Below are 17,437 nucleotides of genomic sequence, written 5' to 3' on the forward strand. Positions count from 1 at the left end.
TCAAATACATGGACTGGCTAGAGGAGGGAGACAGAGAGGTCAATACATGGACTGGCTAGAGGAGGGAGACAGAGAGGTCAATACATGGACTGGCTAGAGGAGGGAGACAGAGAGGTCAATACATGGACTGGCTAGAGGAGGGAGACAGAGAGGTCAATACATGGACTGGCTAGAGGAGGGAGACAGAGAGGTCAATACATGGACTGGCTAGAGGAGGGAGACAGAGAGGTCAATACATGGACTGGCTAGAGGAGGGAGACAGAGAGGTCAATACATGGACTGGCTAGAGGAGGGAGACAGAGAGGTCAATACATGGACTGGCTAGAGGAGGGAGACAGAGAGGTCAATACATGGACTGGCTAGAGGAGGGAGACAGAGAGGTCAATACATGGACTGGCTAGAGGAGGGAGACAGAGAGGTCAATACATGGACTGGCTAGAGGAGGGAGACAGAGAGGTCAAATACATGGACTGGCTAGAGGAGGGAGACAGAGAGGTCAATACATGGACTGGCTAGAGGAGGGAGACAGAGAGGTCAATACATGGACTGGCTAGAGGAGGGAGACAGAGAGGTCAATACATGGACTGGCTAGAGGAGGGAGACAGAGAGGTCAATACATGGACTGGCTAGAGGAGGGAGACAGAGAGGTCAATACATGGACTGGCTAGAGGAGGGAGACAGAGAGGTCAATACATAGACTGGCTAGAGGAGGGAGACAGAGAGGTCAATACATGGACTGGCTAGAGGAGGGAGACAGAGAGGTCAATACATGGACTGGCTAGAGGAGGGAGACAGAGAGGTCAATACATGGACTGGCTAGAGGAGGGAGACAGAGAGGTCAAATACATGGACTGGCTAGAGGAGGGAGACAGAGAGGTCAAATACATGGACTGGCTAGAGGAGGGAGACAGAGAGGTCAAATACATGGACTGGCTAGAGGAGGGAGACAGAGAGGTCAATACATGGACTGGCTAGAGGAGGGAGACAGAGAGGTCAATACATGGACTGGCTAGAGGAGGGAGACAGAGAGGTCAAATACATGGACTGGCTAGAGGAGGGAGACAGAGAGGTCAATACATGGACTGGCTAGAGGAGGGAGACAGATAGGTCAATACATGGACTGTAAGGTCATTGGCATTGTCCCTACATCTTCTCCTAAACACAGAGGTCAGAGGACACAGGTTGGACTGAACTATGAACTAGAGTGGCATACATAACAGCACATGACGTTGATAAGGGGGAGGGGTTTATGTGGCCAGATCTGAAGGCCTAAATGTGAACTAAGAGAGCCTATGGAGAGCCCTGTTACCATAGAAATACAACTAAGATTGTATAATAATAATGGCTGACAGTTTGTGCCTGCAGTCTCTAACAAATATTCCTATCTAGCTTTCAATATCTATGCACATTACCACATCCTTGAGGTCCGTCTTGGCTTCCTTCGCAGATGCTGGAAACAGAATGAGATGCTGATCAAATGAACTAATAGCCCTCACCAGGACAAAATGATAGACATACCGGTGGTGGGTATGTTTCTAAGCCACAGCATTTTTGTAGTGACTAAGATGTAAATTAAGAAACAATGTGGTTTTACCTTTCTCCACTTTCTCTCCTGTCTCCATTGTCCAATGGTGTCAGGTGGTAGTTGTTTATTTTTGAGATATGGACTCCACCCACTAGAGAGGTTCCTCTGTGACATCACAGGGTGTATTTTATCACAGCGTCTCAGCCAGGACAGTCGTTGTGGAGGTGTCTTCTGAATCCCCCAGGAGAAAGGCCAAGTCCCCCCAGTGGTATACATACCCCAGGTTGACAAGCACAGCGCTAATCCATATTTTAGGCATAGACTATTCAGTGATGTAGCTATGAGTGGGTAGAAGTCAAACCTAACCACGGACACAGGGTCAGATATTTGTTCATCCCCCTAAAGGTTAAGTGGATGTGGGGTAGGATAATCTGATCTAGTTCTGTGGTTGGGGCAACTTCTACCTCAAGCAATGCAGTCCTAAACACATTATTGCCAAAAACCACCAATCCCAATGTCAACCTGACCTAACCCTTCAATAACCCCTTATACAGATGTCTGCTTATTTGGGCTTTAACAGAGATTTCAGAAAGACCATACAGAACTTCCAAAGACAAGAAAAAAGGGCCATTGTTTTAGAAAAATGGATCATGAATATATTTATAACGCTTCTATAAGGCTCATACAGCTACAACATGTTTGATATGCACTGATACATACAATGTCTCTCATACACACAATCATCAACCACAGAATAAAACACATAAATGTATCATAAACAGTTCACAGATTTCATTAAAACGATACAATTGAGGACCCTCCCATACGTTTATTATGACTCGGAGGACGTGTATAGTGTAGTGCATCTCAAACCACAGTAGTGGTAGTGTTATAGTTCTTATTTGATCACAGGGATTTCACTGGTTGTACGGGGGAGGGATAGCAGCCTGGTCAATCAGACGGACTGCTGAGCTCACGTTTAGTTTCACTTCGGGAATGTGAGCTATCGCGAGATCAGGCTGGTTTCACAAGACAAGAGGGATAAGCATAGAACTTCCACTAACACACTAGCTATTCTCGTACCGTCTCTGCTCACACACGTGTGATTTAACACTTCTACCCTCTCCAACTCCAATACAGATCATTATCTATTATCTTCCTCTTCAAACCCCGACACATTATTATCTATGCCCTTTCACAGTCTAATAGCCTAAAATAGTTCACATTACTGTTCGTAGTACAATCCATATGAGTCCAGTGATAGGTCTTTAAACTGTCCTGCAACGTCATTGGTTGTCATTGTCGTTGACCGGCAGCCACACCCATGGCACAGAGATCCTCATTGGATGGTCCAGGCAGAGCAGCTTCAATAATCCCGCCCTCCTATTCCAGCAGCTGGCCTATCTAAGGGGAAATGGCTCAGTTCTGCCTCCAGGACAAGACTCAAGACAATAAACATCCACCTGCAGAACCTTATTTGAGTTCCAAAACAAACATAGAAAAGCATAGAAAACTTGTAGAAAGGCTCAGAGTGGTAGGTAGGACAGGTCCAATCAAAGCACAGTAGAAAGGTTTAGAGTGGTGGGTAGGACAGGCCCAATCAAAGCACAGTAGAAAGGCTCAGAGTGGTGGGTAGGACAGGTCCAATCAGAGCACAGTAGAAAGGCTCAGAGTGGTGGGTAGGACAGGTCCAATCAAAGCACAGTAGAAAGGCTCAGCGTGGTGGGTAGGACAGGTCCAATCAGAGCACAGTAGAAAGGCTCAGAGTGGTGGGTAGGACAGGTCCAATCAAAGCACAGTAGAAAGGTTCAGAGTGGTGGGTAGGACAGGTCCAATCAGAGCACAGTAGAAAGGTTCAGAGTGGTGGGTAGGACAGGTCCAATCAGAGCACAGTAGAAAGGTTCAGAGTGGTGGGTAGGACAGGTCCAATCAGAGCACAGTAGAAAGGTTCAGAGTGGTGGGTAGGACAGGTCCAATCAGAGCACAGTAGAAAGGTTCAGAGTGGTGGGTAGGACAGGTCCAATCAGAGCACAGTAGAAAGGTTCAGAGTGGTGGGTAGGACAGGTCCAATCAGAGCACAGTAGAAAGGTTCAGAGTGGTGGGTAGGACAGGTCCAATCAGAGCACAGTAGAAAGGTTTGGGCTCGCTGTTTTTTTTATCGTTATGAGTGTCTTGAGTTAGGCTTGGTTGTCAGGTTTTGGGATGTGGGGGGCAGAGGTGGAAGGGGGCAGGGAGGAAGGTTAGGAGAAGTCCCACACCTCCTCTGTGGAGTGAGCGATGGCGGAGGTGGGGGGGTGGCAGGACGGGGTAGGGGAGCAGGACACAGGGGGGTCATCGGGGCTGGAAACTCCAAGGGGCACCGCGGGGTATATGAGACTGAGGAAGGAGTCCCGGGTATGATGCCTTTTCACCTGTCATACAGTCCACAGAAAAATACATGAATACGAAGTCAGCCACACCGTGCCACAGAATGCAATCCAGTCCAAAACACAGCCTTTTGATGATGATGAGACCTACCTGTTTGAAGAAGGCATGGGTCAACAGTGTAGAAGCAGAGGGTCTATGGAACACCAAAACAGGACAAAGTCACACCATGCCTTAATGTCCCACAACACTATCATATCTAGCAGTCACACCATGCCTTAATGTCCCACAATACTGTTGTCATATCTAGCAGTCACACCATGCCTTAATGTCCCACAATACTGTTGTCATATCTAGCAGTCACACTGTGCCTTAATGTCCCACAACACTGTCATATCTAGCAGTCACACCGTGCCTTAATGTCTCACAACACTGTCATATCTAGCAGTCACACCGTGCCTTAATGTCCCACAACACTGTCATATCTAGCAGTCACACCGTGCCTTAATGTCTCACAACACTGTCATATCTAGCAGTCACACCGTGCCTTAATGTCCCACAACACTGTCATATCTAGCAGTCACACCGTGCCTTAATGTCCCACAACACTGTCATATCTAGCAGTCACACCGTGCCTTAATGTCCCACAACACTGTCATATCTAGCAGTCACACCGTGCCTTAATGTCTCACAACACTGTCATATCTAGCAGTCACACCGTGCCTTAATGTCTCACAACACTGTCATATCTAGCAGTCACACCGTGCCTTAATGTCCCACAACACTGTCATATCTAGCAGTCACACCGTGCCTTAATGTCTCACAACACTGTCATATCTAGCAGTCACACCGTGCCTTAATGTCCCACAACACTGTCATATCTAGCAGCACTGGGAATCTCACTTATTACACGCCTTTCAAAAATGACAGAAATTCAGACAGAACACAAGAACATTTAAAATGGTTCCTTGAATGAAAGAACCGACTTCAAACGGAGGTACCAGAGCCCCTGTATAACGTCTGCTGCCCCTGTGTATAACGTCTGCTGCCCCTGTGTATAACGTCTGCTGCCCCTGTGTATAACGTCTGCTGCCCCTGTGTATAACGTCTGCTGCCCCTGTGTATAACGTCTGCTGCCCCTGTGTATAACGTCTGCTGCCCCTGTGTATAACGTCTGCTGCTCCTGTGTATAACGTCTGCTGCCCCTGTGTATAACGTCTGCTGCCCCTGTGTATAACGTCTGCTGCCCCTGTGTATAACGTCTGCTGCCCCTGTGTATAACGTCTGCTGCTCCTGTGTATAACGTCTGCTGCTCCTGTGTGTGTTGTTGTGTGTGTGTCTCACCTGCATTCGGTGTGTGTGTGTGTGTTGTTGTGTGTGTGTGTTGCGTTCGGTGTGTCTGCACACGTGTATGTCTCACCTGCAGTCGGGCTGCTGTTGCAGACACAGCTGGACCAGGTTGTGCAGGGTGACCGAGTGGTTCTTGGGGGCGGGGCTCTGAGGTCTCTCGGCGGTGGCGGTGCGGGTCAGGCTGCCCGTGGCAACACTCTCCCCGATGCCAGAGTCCACCCCAGAGCGGGACACCTTCAGCCCCCTCAGCTCCCCTAGGGGGGAGGGGGCCACGTCCAGCAGGCAGCAGTGGGACCCACGCAGCTTCTGGAGCAGCATCTGGAGGGAGAGACACAGACATATGGACACAGCCACACAGAGGGAGAGAGATGGAGAACAAACGAGACTCTCATAGACTGAACAGTACCTGTGTAGGGGGCATGTCCTGGAAAGGCACCCTGCCACTGACCAGCTCACAGACTACTATCCCCAGACTGTAGATGTCTGACTTCACCCCATAGCCATGCAGGTCCTGTCGTAGCAGCTCTGGGCTGAGCCAGGGTAGCAGGGCGGGGCTGTGGTGGGGCATGTCGTACACGGTCCTCACCTTCTTCCCATCCCGCATCATACTGTAAACACTGTGCAGCCCTGAGAGGTAGACACGGCCCTCCCCAGACAGCAGGATGTGACTGGCCTTCACTCCCCTGAGAGGAAGAGGAGAAGAGCGTTCACTCTCGCCAAATCTTCAGGCTTCTACACAACTACAGTCAACTAACTATTGATGATGCATGAGGTTGTTTTTACCAGCTCAGACCAACTGTCCCTGGCACATTCTACATGTTGAGAGCAACTCCGAGCAACTATGTCCACCTGAGACAGCAAACTAGGCTGATTCTTTCAACAAATCAAATGAAATGTTATTGGTCACAAGCGCCAAATACAACAGGTGTAGACTTTGCCGTGAAGTGCTTCCTCACGGGCCCTAGAAGCATTTGCTAAATAGGAAACACATAGTAACACAATAGCGAGTCTGTAAACAAGGAGTACAGGTACCATCTAACAGCTGGATTGGCTGTAGTTGGACAGAAGTGTATCGGTGTTGCTTCCGCCCCTCTCCTCGCCCCAACCTGGGCTCCAACCAGGGACCCTCTGAACACATCAGCAACTGCCACCCATGAAGCATCGTTACCTCTCGCTTGACCGCTAACTAGCGCACCGCTAACTAGCTAGCCATTTCACATCGGCTACATGTAGAAGCCTTAAAACGGTCCATATCTCTCCCTTGTCCCCATGGTGTCTTTCCTCCCTCACCTGTGCACGTAGCCCATGAGGTGCAGGTATTGCAGAGCCTTCAGGACTCCGTGGAGGAGGTAAGCAATCAGGGACTCACTCATCCCGTCAGGGAAGAAGGTCCTCAGCAGGCTATCTGCCGAACCTGGGACAGAGAGAGAGAGAGAAGTCGGTAACCATGGTTCCAAATGGTTCGTAATGTTTCTTACAAACATAGGCATTTTTTACCATGTCATTTCTGTACCATAAAAAATCAAGTTCAACCAACTTAACGCTGAGAGAAGGAGCATGGATGAAGAGAGATGGGGGAGTAGGTGTGGGAGAGGGATGGTGAGAGGAAACGAGTGTTAGAAGACGCATGCAGTAGACTGACCGTAGCCCATGAGTGGTGTGAGGACCCAGAGCTGGCAGCAGGAGCTGAAGACCAGGCGAGAGGTCAGCAGGTTGGGGTGGCGGAAAAGCCTGGAGAGAAGAACCTCGTTCTGGGGACACAGCCAGGAAACACTGGGGTCATACAGCCAGGAAACACTGGGGTCACACAGACAGGAAACACTTGGGTTACAAAGACAGGAAACACTGGGGTCACACAGCCAGGAAACACTGGGGTCACACAGCCAGGAAACACTGGGGTCACACAGCCAGGAAACACTTGGGTTACAAAGACAGGAAACACTGGGGTCACACAGTCAGCCAGGTGGCTTGTACCACTGCCAAGTGCCAACAATGTTATTATGAACAATGACCTAAATGGTCCCTGACCCTGGATCTAGAGAGCAAGAGCGCAGGTTTTTGTTCCAGCCCAATGCTAACTCATCTTATTCAAGTAATCGTCCGACTAAACTAACTAAGAAATTGATTAGTTGAATCAGGTGTTTTGAATCAGTTGTGGCTGGAACAATGTATCTTATGACATGAACTTCAATGAAAAGACAAGGTGGGTCGTATCTGTAGGACCTTTAAAACAGTACCGCACCATCAACTGTAGCAGCTCATCCTCAGTACACTCATCCAGGTTGGTGTTCTTGACTGCCACCAGCTGGCGGGAGGGGGTGTGGCGCGCCATGCGCACCTGGCTCAGGTTGTTGAAGCCTTTCCCTGGGAACACGGTTTGGTCATAAATATTAAGACATGTAGAAACACGTTCTACTCTGAAAATGCTTCATTCTCAGCTACTGTGTGTTTAGTATGGTCTTCAATAATCCAGGGAGATTTCTGAACTAATATTTTGAATTGGCCAGTTTATTCAACAGCTGTGCCAAAAGGTAATAGACTATGTGTAACAGAAAATGTCCACAATACAAACGCTTTATACTCGGGCTATGTGTAGTATGGGACTTGGTCAGTGAAATTGTAAACAATGCTTTTGGATGAGCTATTCTATTCAACAGTAACATGCTAAAAGGAAATATGCTTTGTGTTTGTCAGAGATATTACTCTGCAGGCAACAACTATGTAGTGAAAGGACTTGTCTTTCTGGGTTGTAGTGATGAGTTGATTTGTGACCAATGGTATGCTCACCCAGCTCTGACAGCAGCTGGTAGTGGGCGGAGTTAGCAGAGAGCGCTGTGATGTCATCGCTGCCTGCACCACCCCAGGTGAAAGTGCATTCTGAGACGTCGGAGCTCTGTGAAGAATCAAACACACACGTACTCACACACAACCCTGAAATGTATCAGCAGCATATTTCATTAGATCACAGAACATGTAGTAACAACATGGTAATATGTATGGAAACATGTTGTAGCTGGTCACAATAATAACCTTCTTTACCTAGATGAGGGATAGTTCACCCAAAGGAACTGTTTTTCTTACCCTGAAGGCAATCTACAAATACAGTCTACAAGTGCTTTAGTATAGCATGGTATGTTTAACTAACATGAAATGGGCCCATTTAGCAGAGAAGAGGAAGCAGAATGAGGGTGAGTGTTGCCTTTGAGCCTGAAGAGGTCAAAGTACTATGGTGTTGTGGTGATGACCAACCAGTGGCTGCCACAGGGGGGCCCTGTGGTGTTAAGCTACACAGGGTAATGCTGGGGTGGGGGTAGTTTCACTGGGGCCGGTGTTAGGGGGAGGGAGAGGCGGTAAAGTACTTTGTGTTAAGGGGTCAGGGCCGTGCACAGACCTTTCAGGGGGCCGATGCTTAAACTAATTCATATCTCGAAATTCAGAACATACCACAGCTTTTGTAGCGAACCATTTTATTTGTTTTAGCAGAGACCTTTTTATTTCTGTAACAACACACTCAATCATCACAAAATGAAAGCTAGTTAGTTACAGTGCCTCCTAAAGACGTGGGGAAAAGGAGGGTTATCAGCTGATCATTCATGTTGATGATTGATGTACATCTGCTAGTTAGTTACAGTGCCTCCTAAAGACGTGGGGAAAAGGAGGGTTATCAGCTGATCATTCATGTTGATGATTGATGTACATCTGCTAGTTAGTTACAGTGCCTCCTAAAGACGTGGGGAAAAGGAGGGTTATCAGCTGATCATTCATGTTGATGATTGATGTACATCTGCTAGTTAGTTACAGTGCCTCCTAAAGACGTGGGGAAAAGGAGGGTTATCAGCTGATCATTCATGTTGATGATTGATGTACATCTGCTAGTTAGTTACAGTGCCTCCTAAAGACGTGGGGAAAAGGAGGGTTATCAGCTGATCATTCATGTTGATGATTGATGTACATCTGCTAGTTAGTTACAGTGCCTCCTAAAGACGTGGGGAAAAGGAGGGTTATCAGCTGATCATTCATGTTGATGATTGATGTACATCTGCTAGTTAGTTACAGTGCCTCCTAAAGACCTGGGGAAAAGGAGGAATATCAGCTGATCATTCATGTTGATGATTGATGTACATCTGCTAGTTAGTTACAGTGCCTCCTAAAGACGTGGGGAAAAGGAGGGCTATCAGCTGATCATTCATGTTGATGATTGATGTACATCTGCTAGTTAGTTACAGTGCCTCCTAAAGACGTGGGGAAAAGGAGGGTTATCAGCTGATCATTCATGTTGATGATTGATGTACATCTGCTAGTTAGTTACAGTGCCTCCTAAAGACGTGGGGAAAAGGAGGGTTATCAGCTGATCATTCATGTTGATGATTGATGTACATCTGCTAGTTAGTTACAGTGCCTCCTAAAGACGTGGGGAAAAGGAGGGTTATCAGCTGGTCATTCATGTTGATGATTGATGTACATCTGCTAGTTAGTTACAGTGCCTCCTAAAGACCTGGGGAAAAGGAGGGCTATCAGCTGATCATTCATGTTGATGATTGATGTACATCTGCTAGTTAGTTACAGTGCCTCCTAAAGACGTGGGGAAAAGGAGGGTTATCAGCTGGTCATTCATGTTGATGATTGATGTACATCTGCTAGTTAGTTACAGTGCCTCCTAAAGACCTGGGGAAAAGGAGGGCTATCAGCTGATCATTCATGTTGATGATTGATGTACATCTGCTAGTTAGTTACAGTGCCTCCTAAAGACGTGGGGAAAAGGAGGGTTATCAGCTGGTCATTCATGTTGATGATTGATGTACATCTGCTAGTTAGTTACAGTGCCTCCTAAAGACGTGGGGAAAAGGAGGGCTATCAGCTGATCATTCATGTTGATGATTGATGTACATCTGCTAGTTAGTTACAGTGCCTCCTAAAGACGTGGGGAAAAGGAGGGTTATCAGCTGATCATTCATGTTGATGATTGATGTACATCTGCTAGTTAGTTACAGTGCCTCCTAAAGACCTGGGGAAAAGGAGGGCTATCAGCTGGTCATTCATGTTGATGATTGATGTACATCTGCTAGTTAGTTACAGTGCCTCCTAAAGACGTGGGGAAAAGGAGGGTTATCAGCTGATCATTCATGTTGATGATTGATGTACATCTGCTAGTTAGTTACAGTGCCTCCTAAAGACCTGGGGAAAAGGAGGGTTATCAGCTGATCATTCATGTTGATGATTGATGTACATCTGCTAGTTAGTTACAGTGCCTCCTAAAGACGTGGGGAAAAGGAGGGTTATCAGCTGATCATTCATGTTGATGATTGATGTACATCTGCTAGTTAGTTACAGTGCCTCCTAAAGACCTGGGGAAAAGGAGGGTTATCAGCTGATCATTCATGTTGATGATTGATGTACATCTGCTAGTTAGTTACAGTGCCTCCTAAAGACGTGGGGAAAAGGAGGGTTATCAGCTGGTCATTCATGTTGATGATTGATGTACATCTGCTAGTTAGTTACAGTGCCTCCTAAAGACGTGGGGAAAAGGAGGGTTATCAGCTGATCATTCATGTTGATGATTGATGTACATCTGCTAGTTAGTTACAGTGCCTCCTAAAGACCTGGGGAAAAGGAGGGTTATCAGCTGATCATTCATGTTGATGATTGATGTACATCTGCTAGTTAGTTACAGTGCCTCCTAAAGACGTGGGGAAAAGGAGGGCTATCAGCTGATCATTCATGTTGATGATTGATGTACATCTGCTAGTTAGTTACAGTGCCTCCTAAAGACCTGGGGAAAAGGAGGGCTATCAGCTGATCATTCATGTTGATGATTGATGTACATCTGCTAGTTAGTTACAGTGCCTCCTAAAGACGTGGGGAAAAGGAGGGTTATCAGCTGATCATTCATGTTGATGATTGATGTACATCTGCTAGTTAGTTACAGTGCCTCCTAAAGACGTGGGGAAAAGGAGGGTTATCAGCTGATCATTCATGTTGATGATTGATGTACATCTGCTAGTTAGTTACAGTGCCTCCTAAAGACCTGGGGAAAAGGAGGGCTATCAGCTGATCATTCATGTTGATGATTGATGTACATCTGCTAGTTAGTTACAGTGCCTCCTAAAGACGTGGGGAAAGGAGGGTTATCAGCTGGTCATTCATGTTGATGATTGATGTACATCTGCTAGTTAGTTACAGTGCCTCCTAAAGACCTGGGGAAAAGGAGGGCTATCAGCTGATCATTCATGTTGATGATTGATGTACATCTGCTAGTTAGTTACAGTGCCTCCTAAAGACGTGGGGAAAAGGAGGGTTATCAGCTGATCATTCATGTTGATGATTGATGTACATCTGCTAGTTAGTTACAGTGCCTCCTAAAGACCTGGGGAAAAGGAGGGTTATCAGCTGATCATTCATGTTGATGATTGATGTACATCTGCTAGTTAGTTACAGTGCCTCCTAAAGGACGTGGGATGTACATCTGCTAGTTAGTTACAGTGCCTCCTAAAGAAAAGGAGGGCTATCAGCTGATCATTCATGTTGATGATTGATGTACATCTGCTAGTTAGTTACAGTGCCTCCTAAAGACGTGGGGAAAAGGAGGGTTATCAGCTGATCATTCATGTTGATGATTGATGTACATCTGCTAGTTAGTTACAGTGCCTCCTAAAGACGTGGGGAAAAGGAGGGTTATCAGCTGATCATTCATGTTGATGATTGATGTACATCTGCTAGTTAGTTACAGTGCCTCCTAAAGACGTGGGGAAAAGGAGGGTTATCAGCTGATCATTCATGTTGATGATTGATGTACATCTGCTAGTTAGTTACAGTGCCTCCTAAAGACGTGGGGAAAAGGAGGGTTATCAGCTGGTCATTCATGTTGATGATTGATGTACATCTGCTAGTTAGTTACAGTGCCTCCTAAAGACGTGGGAAAAGGAGGGCTATCAGCTGATCATTCATGTTGATGATTGATGTACATCTGCTAGTTAGTTACAGTGCCTCCTAAAGACGTGGGGAAAAGGAGGGTTATCAGCTGATCATTCATGTTGATGATTGATGTACATCTGCTAGTTAGTTACAGTGCCTCCTAAAGACCTGGGGAAAAGGAGGGCTATCAGCTGGTCATTCATGTTGATGATTGATGTACATCTGCTAGTTAGTTACAGTGCCTCCTAAAGACGTGGGGAAAAGGAGGGTTATCAGCTGATCATTCATGTTGATGATTGATGTACATCTGCTAGTTAGTTACAGTGCCTCCTAAAGACCTGGGGAAAAGGAGGGTTATCAGCTGATCATTCATGTTGATGATTGATGTACATCTGCTAGTTAGTTACAGTGCCTCCTAAAGACGTGGGGAAAAGGAGGGTTATCAGCTGATCATTCATGTTGATGATTGATGTACATCTGCTAGTTAGTTACAGTGCCTCCTAAAGACCTGGGGAAAAGGAGGGTTATCAGCTGATCATTCATGTTGATGATTGATGTACATCTGCTAGTTAGTTACAGTGCCTCCTAAAGACTCCTAAAGACGTGGGGAAAAGGAGGGTTATCAGCTGGTCATTCATGTTGATGATTGATGTACATCTGCTAGTTAGTTACAGTGCCTCCTAAAGACGTGGGGAAAAGGAGGGTTATCAGCTGATCATTCATGTTGATGATTGATGTACATCTGCTAGTTAGTTACAGTGCCTCCTAAAGACCTGGGGAAAAGGAGGGTTATCAGCTGATCATTCATGTTGATGATTGATGTACATCTGCTAGTTAGTTACAGTGCCTCCTAAAGACGTGGGGAAAAGGAGGGCTATCAGCTGATCATTCATGTTGATGATTGATGTACATCTGCTAGTTAGTTACAGTGCCTCCTAAAGACCTGGGGAAAAGGAGGGCTATCAGCTGATCATTCATGTTGATGATTGATGTACATCTGCTAGTTAGTTACAGTGCCTCCTAAAGACGTGGGGAAAAGGAGGGTTATCAGCTGATCATTCATGTTGATGATTGATGTACATCTGCTAGTTAGTTACAGTGCCTCCTAAAGACGTGGGGAAAAGGAGGGTTATCAGCTGATCATTCATGTTGATGATTGATGTACATCTGCTAGTTAGTTACAGTGCCTCCTAAAGACCTGGGGAAAAGGAGGGCTATCAGCTGATCATTCATGTTGATGATTGATGTACATCTGCTAGTTAGTTACAGTGCCTCCTAAAGACGTGGGGAAAAGGAGGGTTATCAGCTGGTCATTCATGTTGATGATTGATGTACATCTGCTAGTTAGTTACAGTGCCTCCTAAAGACGTGGGGAAAAGGAGGGTTATCAGCTGATCATTCATGTTGATGATTGATGTACATCTGCTAGTTAGTTACAGTGCCTCCTAAAGACCTGGGGAAAAGGAGGGTTATCAGCTGATCATTCATGTTGATGATTGATGTAAATCTGCTAGTTAGTTACAGTGCCTCCTAAAGACGTGGGGAAAAGGAGGGTTATCAGCTGGTCATTCATGTTGATGATTGATGTACATCTGCTAGTTAGTTACAGTGCCTCCTAAAGACGTGGGGAAAAGGAGGGCTATCAGCTGATCATTCATGTTGATGATTGATGTACATCTGCTAGTTAGTTACAGTGCCTCCTAAAGACGTGGGGAAAAGGAGGGCTATCAGCTGATCATTCATGTTGATGATTGATGTACATCTGCTAGTTAGTTACAGTGCCTCCTAAAGACGTGGGGAAAAGGAGGGCTATCAGCTGATCATTCATGTTGATGATTGATGTACATCTGCTAGTTAGTTACAGTGCCTCCTAAAGACGTGGGGAAAAGGAGGGTTATCAGCTGATCATTCATGTTGATGATTGATGTACATCTGCTAGTTAGTTACAGTGCCTCCTAAAGACGTGGGGAAAAGGAGGGTTATCAGCTGATCATTCATGTTGATGATTGATGTACATCTGCTAGTTAGTTACAGTGCCTCCTAAAGACGTGGGGAAAAGGAGGGCTATCAGCTGATCATTCATGTTGATGATTGATGTACATCTGCTAGTTAGTTACAGTGCCTCCTAAAGACCTGGGGAAAAGGAGGGCTATCAGCTGATCATTCATGTTGATGATTGATGTACATCTGCTAGTTAGTTACAGTGCCTCCTAAAGACCTGGGGAAAAGGAGGGCTATCAGCTGATCATTCATGTTGATGATTGATGTACATCTGCTAGTTAGTTACAGTGCCTCCTAAAGACGTGGGGAAAAGGAGGGCTATCAGCTGATCATTCATGTTGATGATTGATGTACATCTGCTAGTTAGTTACAGTGCCTCCTAAAGACGTGGGGAAAAGGAGGGTTATCAGCTGGTCATTCATGTTGATGATTGATGTACATCTGCTAGTTAGTTACAGTGCCTCCTAAAGACCTGGGGAAAAGGAGGGTTATCAGCTGGTCATTCATGTTGATGATTGATGTACATCTGCTAGTTAGTTACAGTGCCTCCTAAAGACGTGGGGAAAAGGAGGGCTATCAGCTGATCATTCATGTTGATGATTGATGTACATCTGCTAGTTAGTTACAGTGCCTCCTAAAGACGTGGGGAAAAGGAGGGCTATCAGCTGATCATTCATGTTGATGATTGATGTACATCTGCTAGTTAGTTACAGTGCCTCCTAAAGACCTGGGGAAAAGGAGGGCTATCAGCTGATCATTCATGTTGATGATTGATGTACATCTGCTAGTTAGTTACAGTGCCTCCTAAAGACCTGGGGAAAAGGAGGGTTATCAGCTGATCATTCATGTTGATGATTGATGTACATCTGCTAGTTAGTTACAGTGCCTCCTAAAGACGTGGGGAAAAGGAGGGTTATCAGCTGATCATTCATGTTGATGATTGATGTACATCTGCTAGTTAGTTACAGTGCCTCCTAAAGACGTGGGGAAAAGGAGGGCTATCAGCTGATCATTCATGTTGATGATTGATGTACATCTGCTAGTTAGTTACAGTGCCTCCTAAAGACCTGGGGAAAAGGAGGGCTATCAGCTGATCATTCATGTTGATGATTGATGTACATCTGCTAGTTAGTTACAGTGCCTCCTAAAGACGTGGGGAAAAGGAGGGTTATCAGCTGATCATTCATGTTGATGATTGATGTACATCTGCTAGTTAGTTACAGTGCCTCCTAAAGACGTGGGGAAAAGGAGGGTTATCAGCTGATCATTCATGTTGATGATTGATGTACATCTGCTAGTTAGTTACAGTGCCTCCTAAAGACGTGGGGAAAAGGAGGGTTATCAGCTGGTCATTCATGTTGATGATTGATGTACATCTGCTAGTTAGTTACAGTGCCTCCTAAAGACCTGGGGAAAAGGAGGGCTATCAGCTGATCATTCATGTTGATGATTGATGTACATCTGCTAGTTAGTTACAGTGCCTCCTAAAGACGTGGGGAAAAGGAGGGTTATCAGCTGATCATTCATGTTGATGATTGATGTACATCTGCTAGTTAGTTACAGTGCCTCCTAAAGACCTGGGGAAAAGGAGGGCTATCAGCTGATCATTCATGTTGATGATTGATGTACATCTGCTAGTTAGTTACAGTGCCTCCTAAAGACGTGGGGAAAAGGAGGGTTATCAGCTGGTCATTCATGTTGATGATTGATGTACATCTGCTAGTTAGTTACAGTGCCTCCTAAAGACGTGGGGAAAAGGAGGGCTATCAGCTGATCATTCATGTTGATGATTGATGTACATCTGCTAGTTAGTTACAGTGCCTCCTAAAGACGTGGGGAAAAGGAGGGTTATCAGCTGATCATTCATGTTGATGATTGATGTACATCTGCTAGTTAGTTACAGTGCCTCCTAAAGACCTGGGGAAAAGGAGGGCTATCAGCTGATCATTCATGTTGATGATTGATGTACATCTGCTAGTTAGTTACAGTGCCTCCTAAAGACGTGGGGAAAAGGAGGGTTATCAGCTGATCATTCATGTTGATGATTGATGTACATCTGCTAGTTAGTTACAGTGCCTCCTAAAGACCTGGGGAAAAGGAGGGTTATCAGCTGATCATTCATGTTGATGATTGATGTACATCTGCTAGTTAGTTACAGTGCCTCCTAAAGACGTGGGGAAAAGGAGGGTTATCAGCTGATCATTCATGTTGATGATTGATGTACATCTGCTAGTTAGTTACAGTGCCTCCTAAAGACCTGGGGAAAAGGAGGGTTATCAGCTGATCATTCATGTTGATGATTGATGTACATCTGCTAGTTAGTTACAGTGCCTCCTAAAGACGTGGGGAAAAGGAGGGTTATCAGCTGGTCATTCATGTTGATGATTGATGTACATCTGCTAGTTAGTTACAGTGCCTCCTAAAGACGTGGGGAAAAGGAGGGTTATCAGCTGATCATTCATGTTGATGATTGATGTACATCTGCTAGTTAGTTACAGTGCCTCCTAAAGACCTGGGGAAAAGGAGGGTTATCAGCTGATCATTCATGTTGATGATTGATGTACATCTGCTAGTTAGTTACAGTGCCTCCTAAAGACGTGGGGAAAGGAGGGCTATCAGCTGATCATTCATGTTGATGATTGATGTACATCTGCTAGTTAGTTACAGTGCCTCCTAAAGACCTGGGGAAAAGGAGGGCTATCAGCTGATCATTCATGTTGATGATTGATGTACATCTGCTAGTTAGTTACAGTGCCTCCTAAAGACGTGGGGAAAAGGAGGGTTATCAGCTGATCATTCATGTTGATGATTGATGTACATCTGCTAGTTAGTTACAGTGCCTCCTAAAGACGTGGGGAAAAGGAGGGTTATCAGCTGATCATTCATGTTGATGATTGATGTACATCTGCTAGTTAGTTACAGTGCCTCCTAAAGACCTGGGGAAAAGGAGGGCTATCAGCTGATCATTCATGTTGATGATTGATGTACATCTGCTAGTTAGTTACAGTGCCTCCTAAAGACGTGGGGAAAAGGAGGGTTATCAGCTGGTCATTCATGTTGATGATTGATGTACATCTGCTAGTTAGTTACAGTGCCTCCTAAAGACGTGGGGAAAAGGAGGGTTATCAGCTGATCATTCATGTTGATGATTGATGTACATCTGCTAGTTAGTTACAGTGCCTCCTAAAGACCTGGGGAAAAGGAGGGTTATCAGCTGATCATTCATGTTGATGATTGATGTACATCTGCTAGTTAGTTACAGTGCCTCCTAAAGACGTGGGGAAA

General features: G+C 45.7%; 1 protein-coding gene across 6 annotated transcripts in view; it reads right to left on the reverse strand.

Moving 5' to 3' along the window:
* Window positions 1-2,169: 2,169 nt before the first annotated feature.
* Window positions 2,170-17,437, reverse strand: part of stradb (STE20 related adaptor beta) — a 29,541-nt gene continuing 14,273 nt past the window's right edge. For 4 of the 6 annotated variants that reach the window (XM_065023111.1, XM_065023119.1, XM_065023121.1 and 1 more), the window contains 8 exons: window positions 8,027-8,132; window positions 7,482-7,603; window positions 6,882-6,990; window positions 6,530-6,653; window positions 5,646-5,922; window positions 5,310-5,557; window positions 4,043-4,085; window positions 2,170-3,936 (listed from right to left, as the gene is read on the reverse strand). In XM_065023111.1, coding sequence (XP_064879183.1) covers window positions 3,766-3,936; window positions 4,043-4,085; window positions 5,310-5,557; window positions 5,646-5,922; window positions 6,530-6,653; window positions 6,882-6,990; window positions 7,482-7,603; window positions 8,027-8,132 — 1,200 coding nt within the window. In that variant the 3' untranslated portion in view covers window positions 2,170-3,765. Of the gene's footprint in view, window positions 3,937-3,957; window positions 4,086-5,309; window positions 5,558-5,645; window positions 5,923-6,529; window positions 6,654-6,881; window positions 6,991-7,481; window positions 7,604-8,026; window positions 8,133-17,437 lie in introns of those variants that run through there. The other 2 variants (XM_065023122.1, XM_065023123.1) reach the window with 2 other exon arrangements.

Source organism: Oncorhynchus nerka, linkage group LG2 (assembly GCF_034236695.1).
Source record: "Oncorhynchus nerka isolate Pitt River linkage group LG2, Oner_Uvic_2.0, whole genome shotgun sequence".
Lineage (NCBI taxonomy): Eukaryota > Metazoa > Chordata > Actinopteri > Salmoniformes > Salmonidae > Oncorhynchus > Oncorhynchus nerka.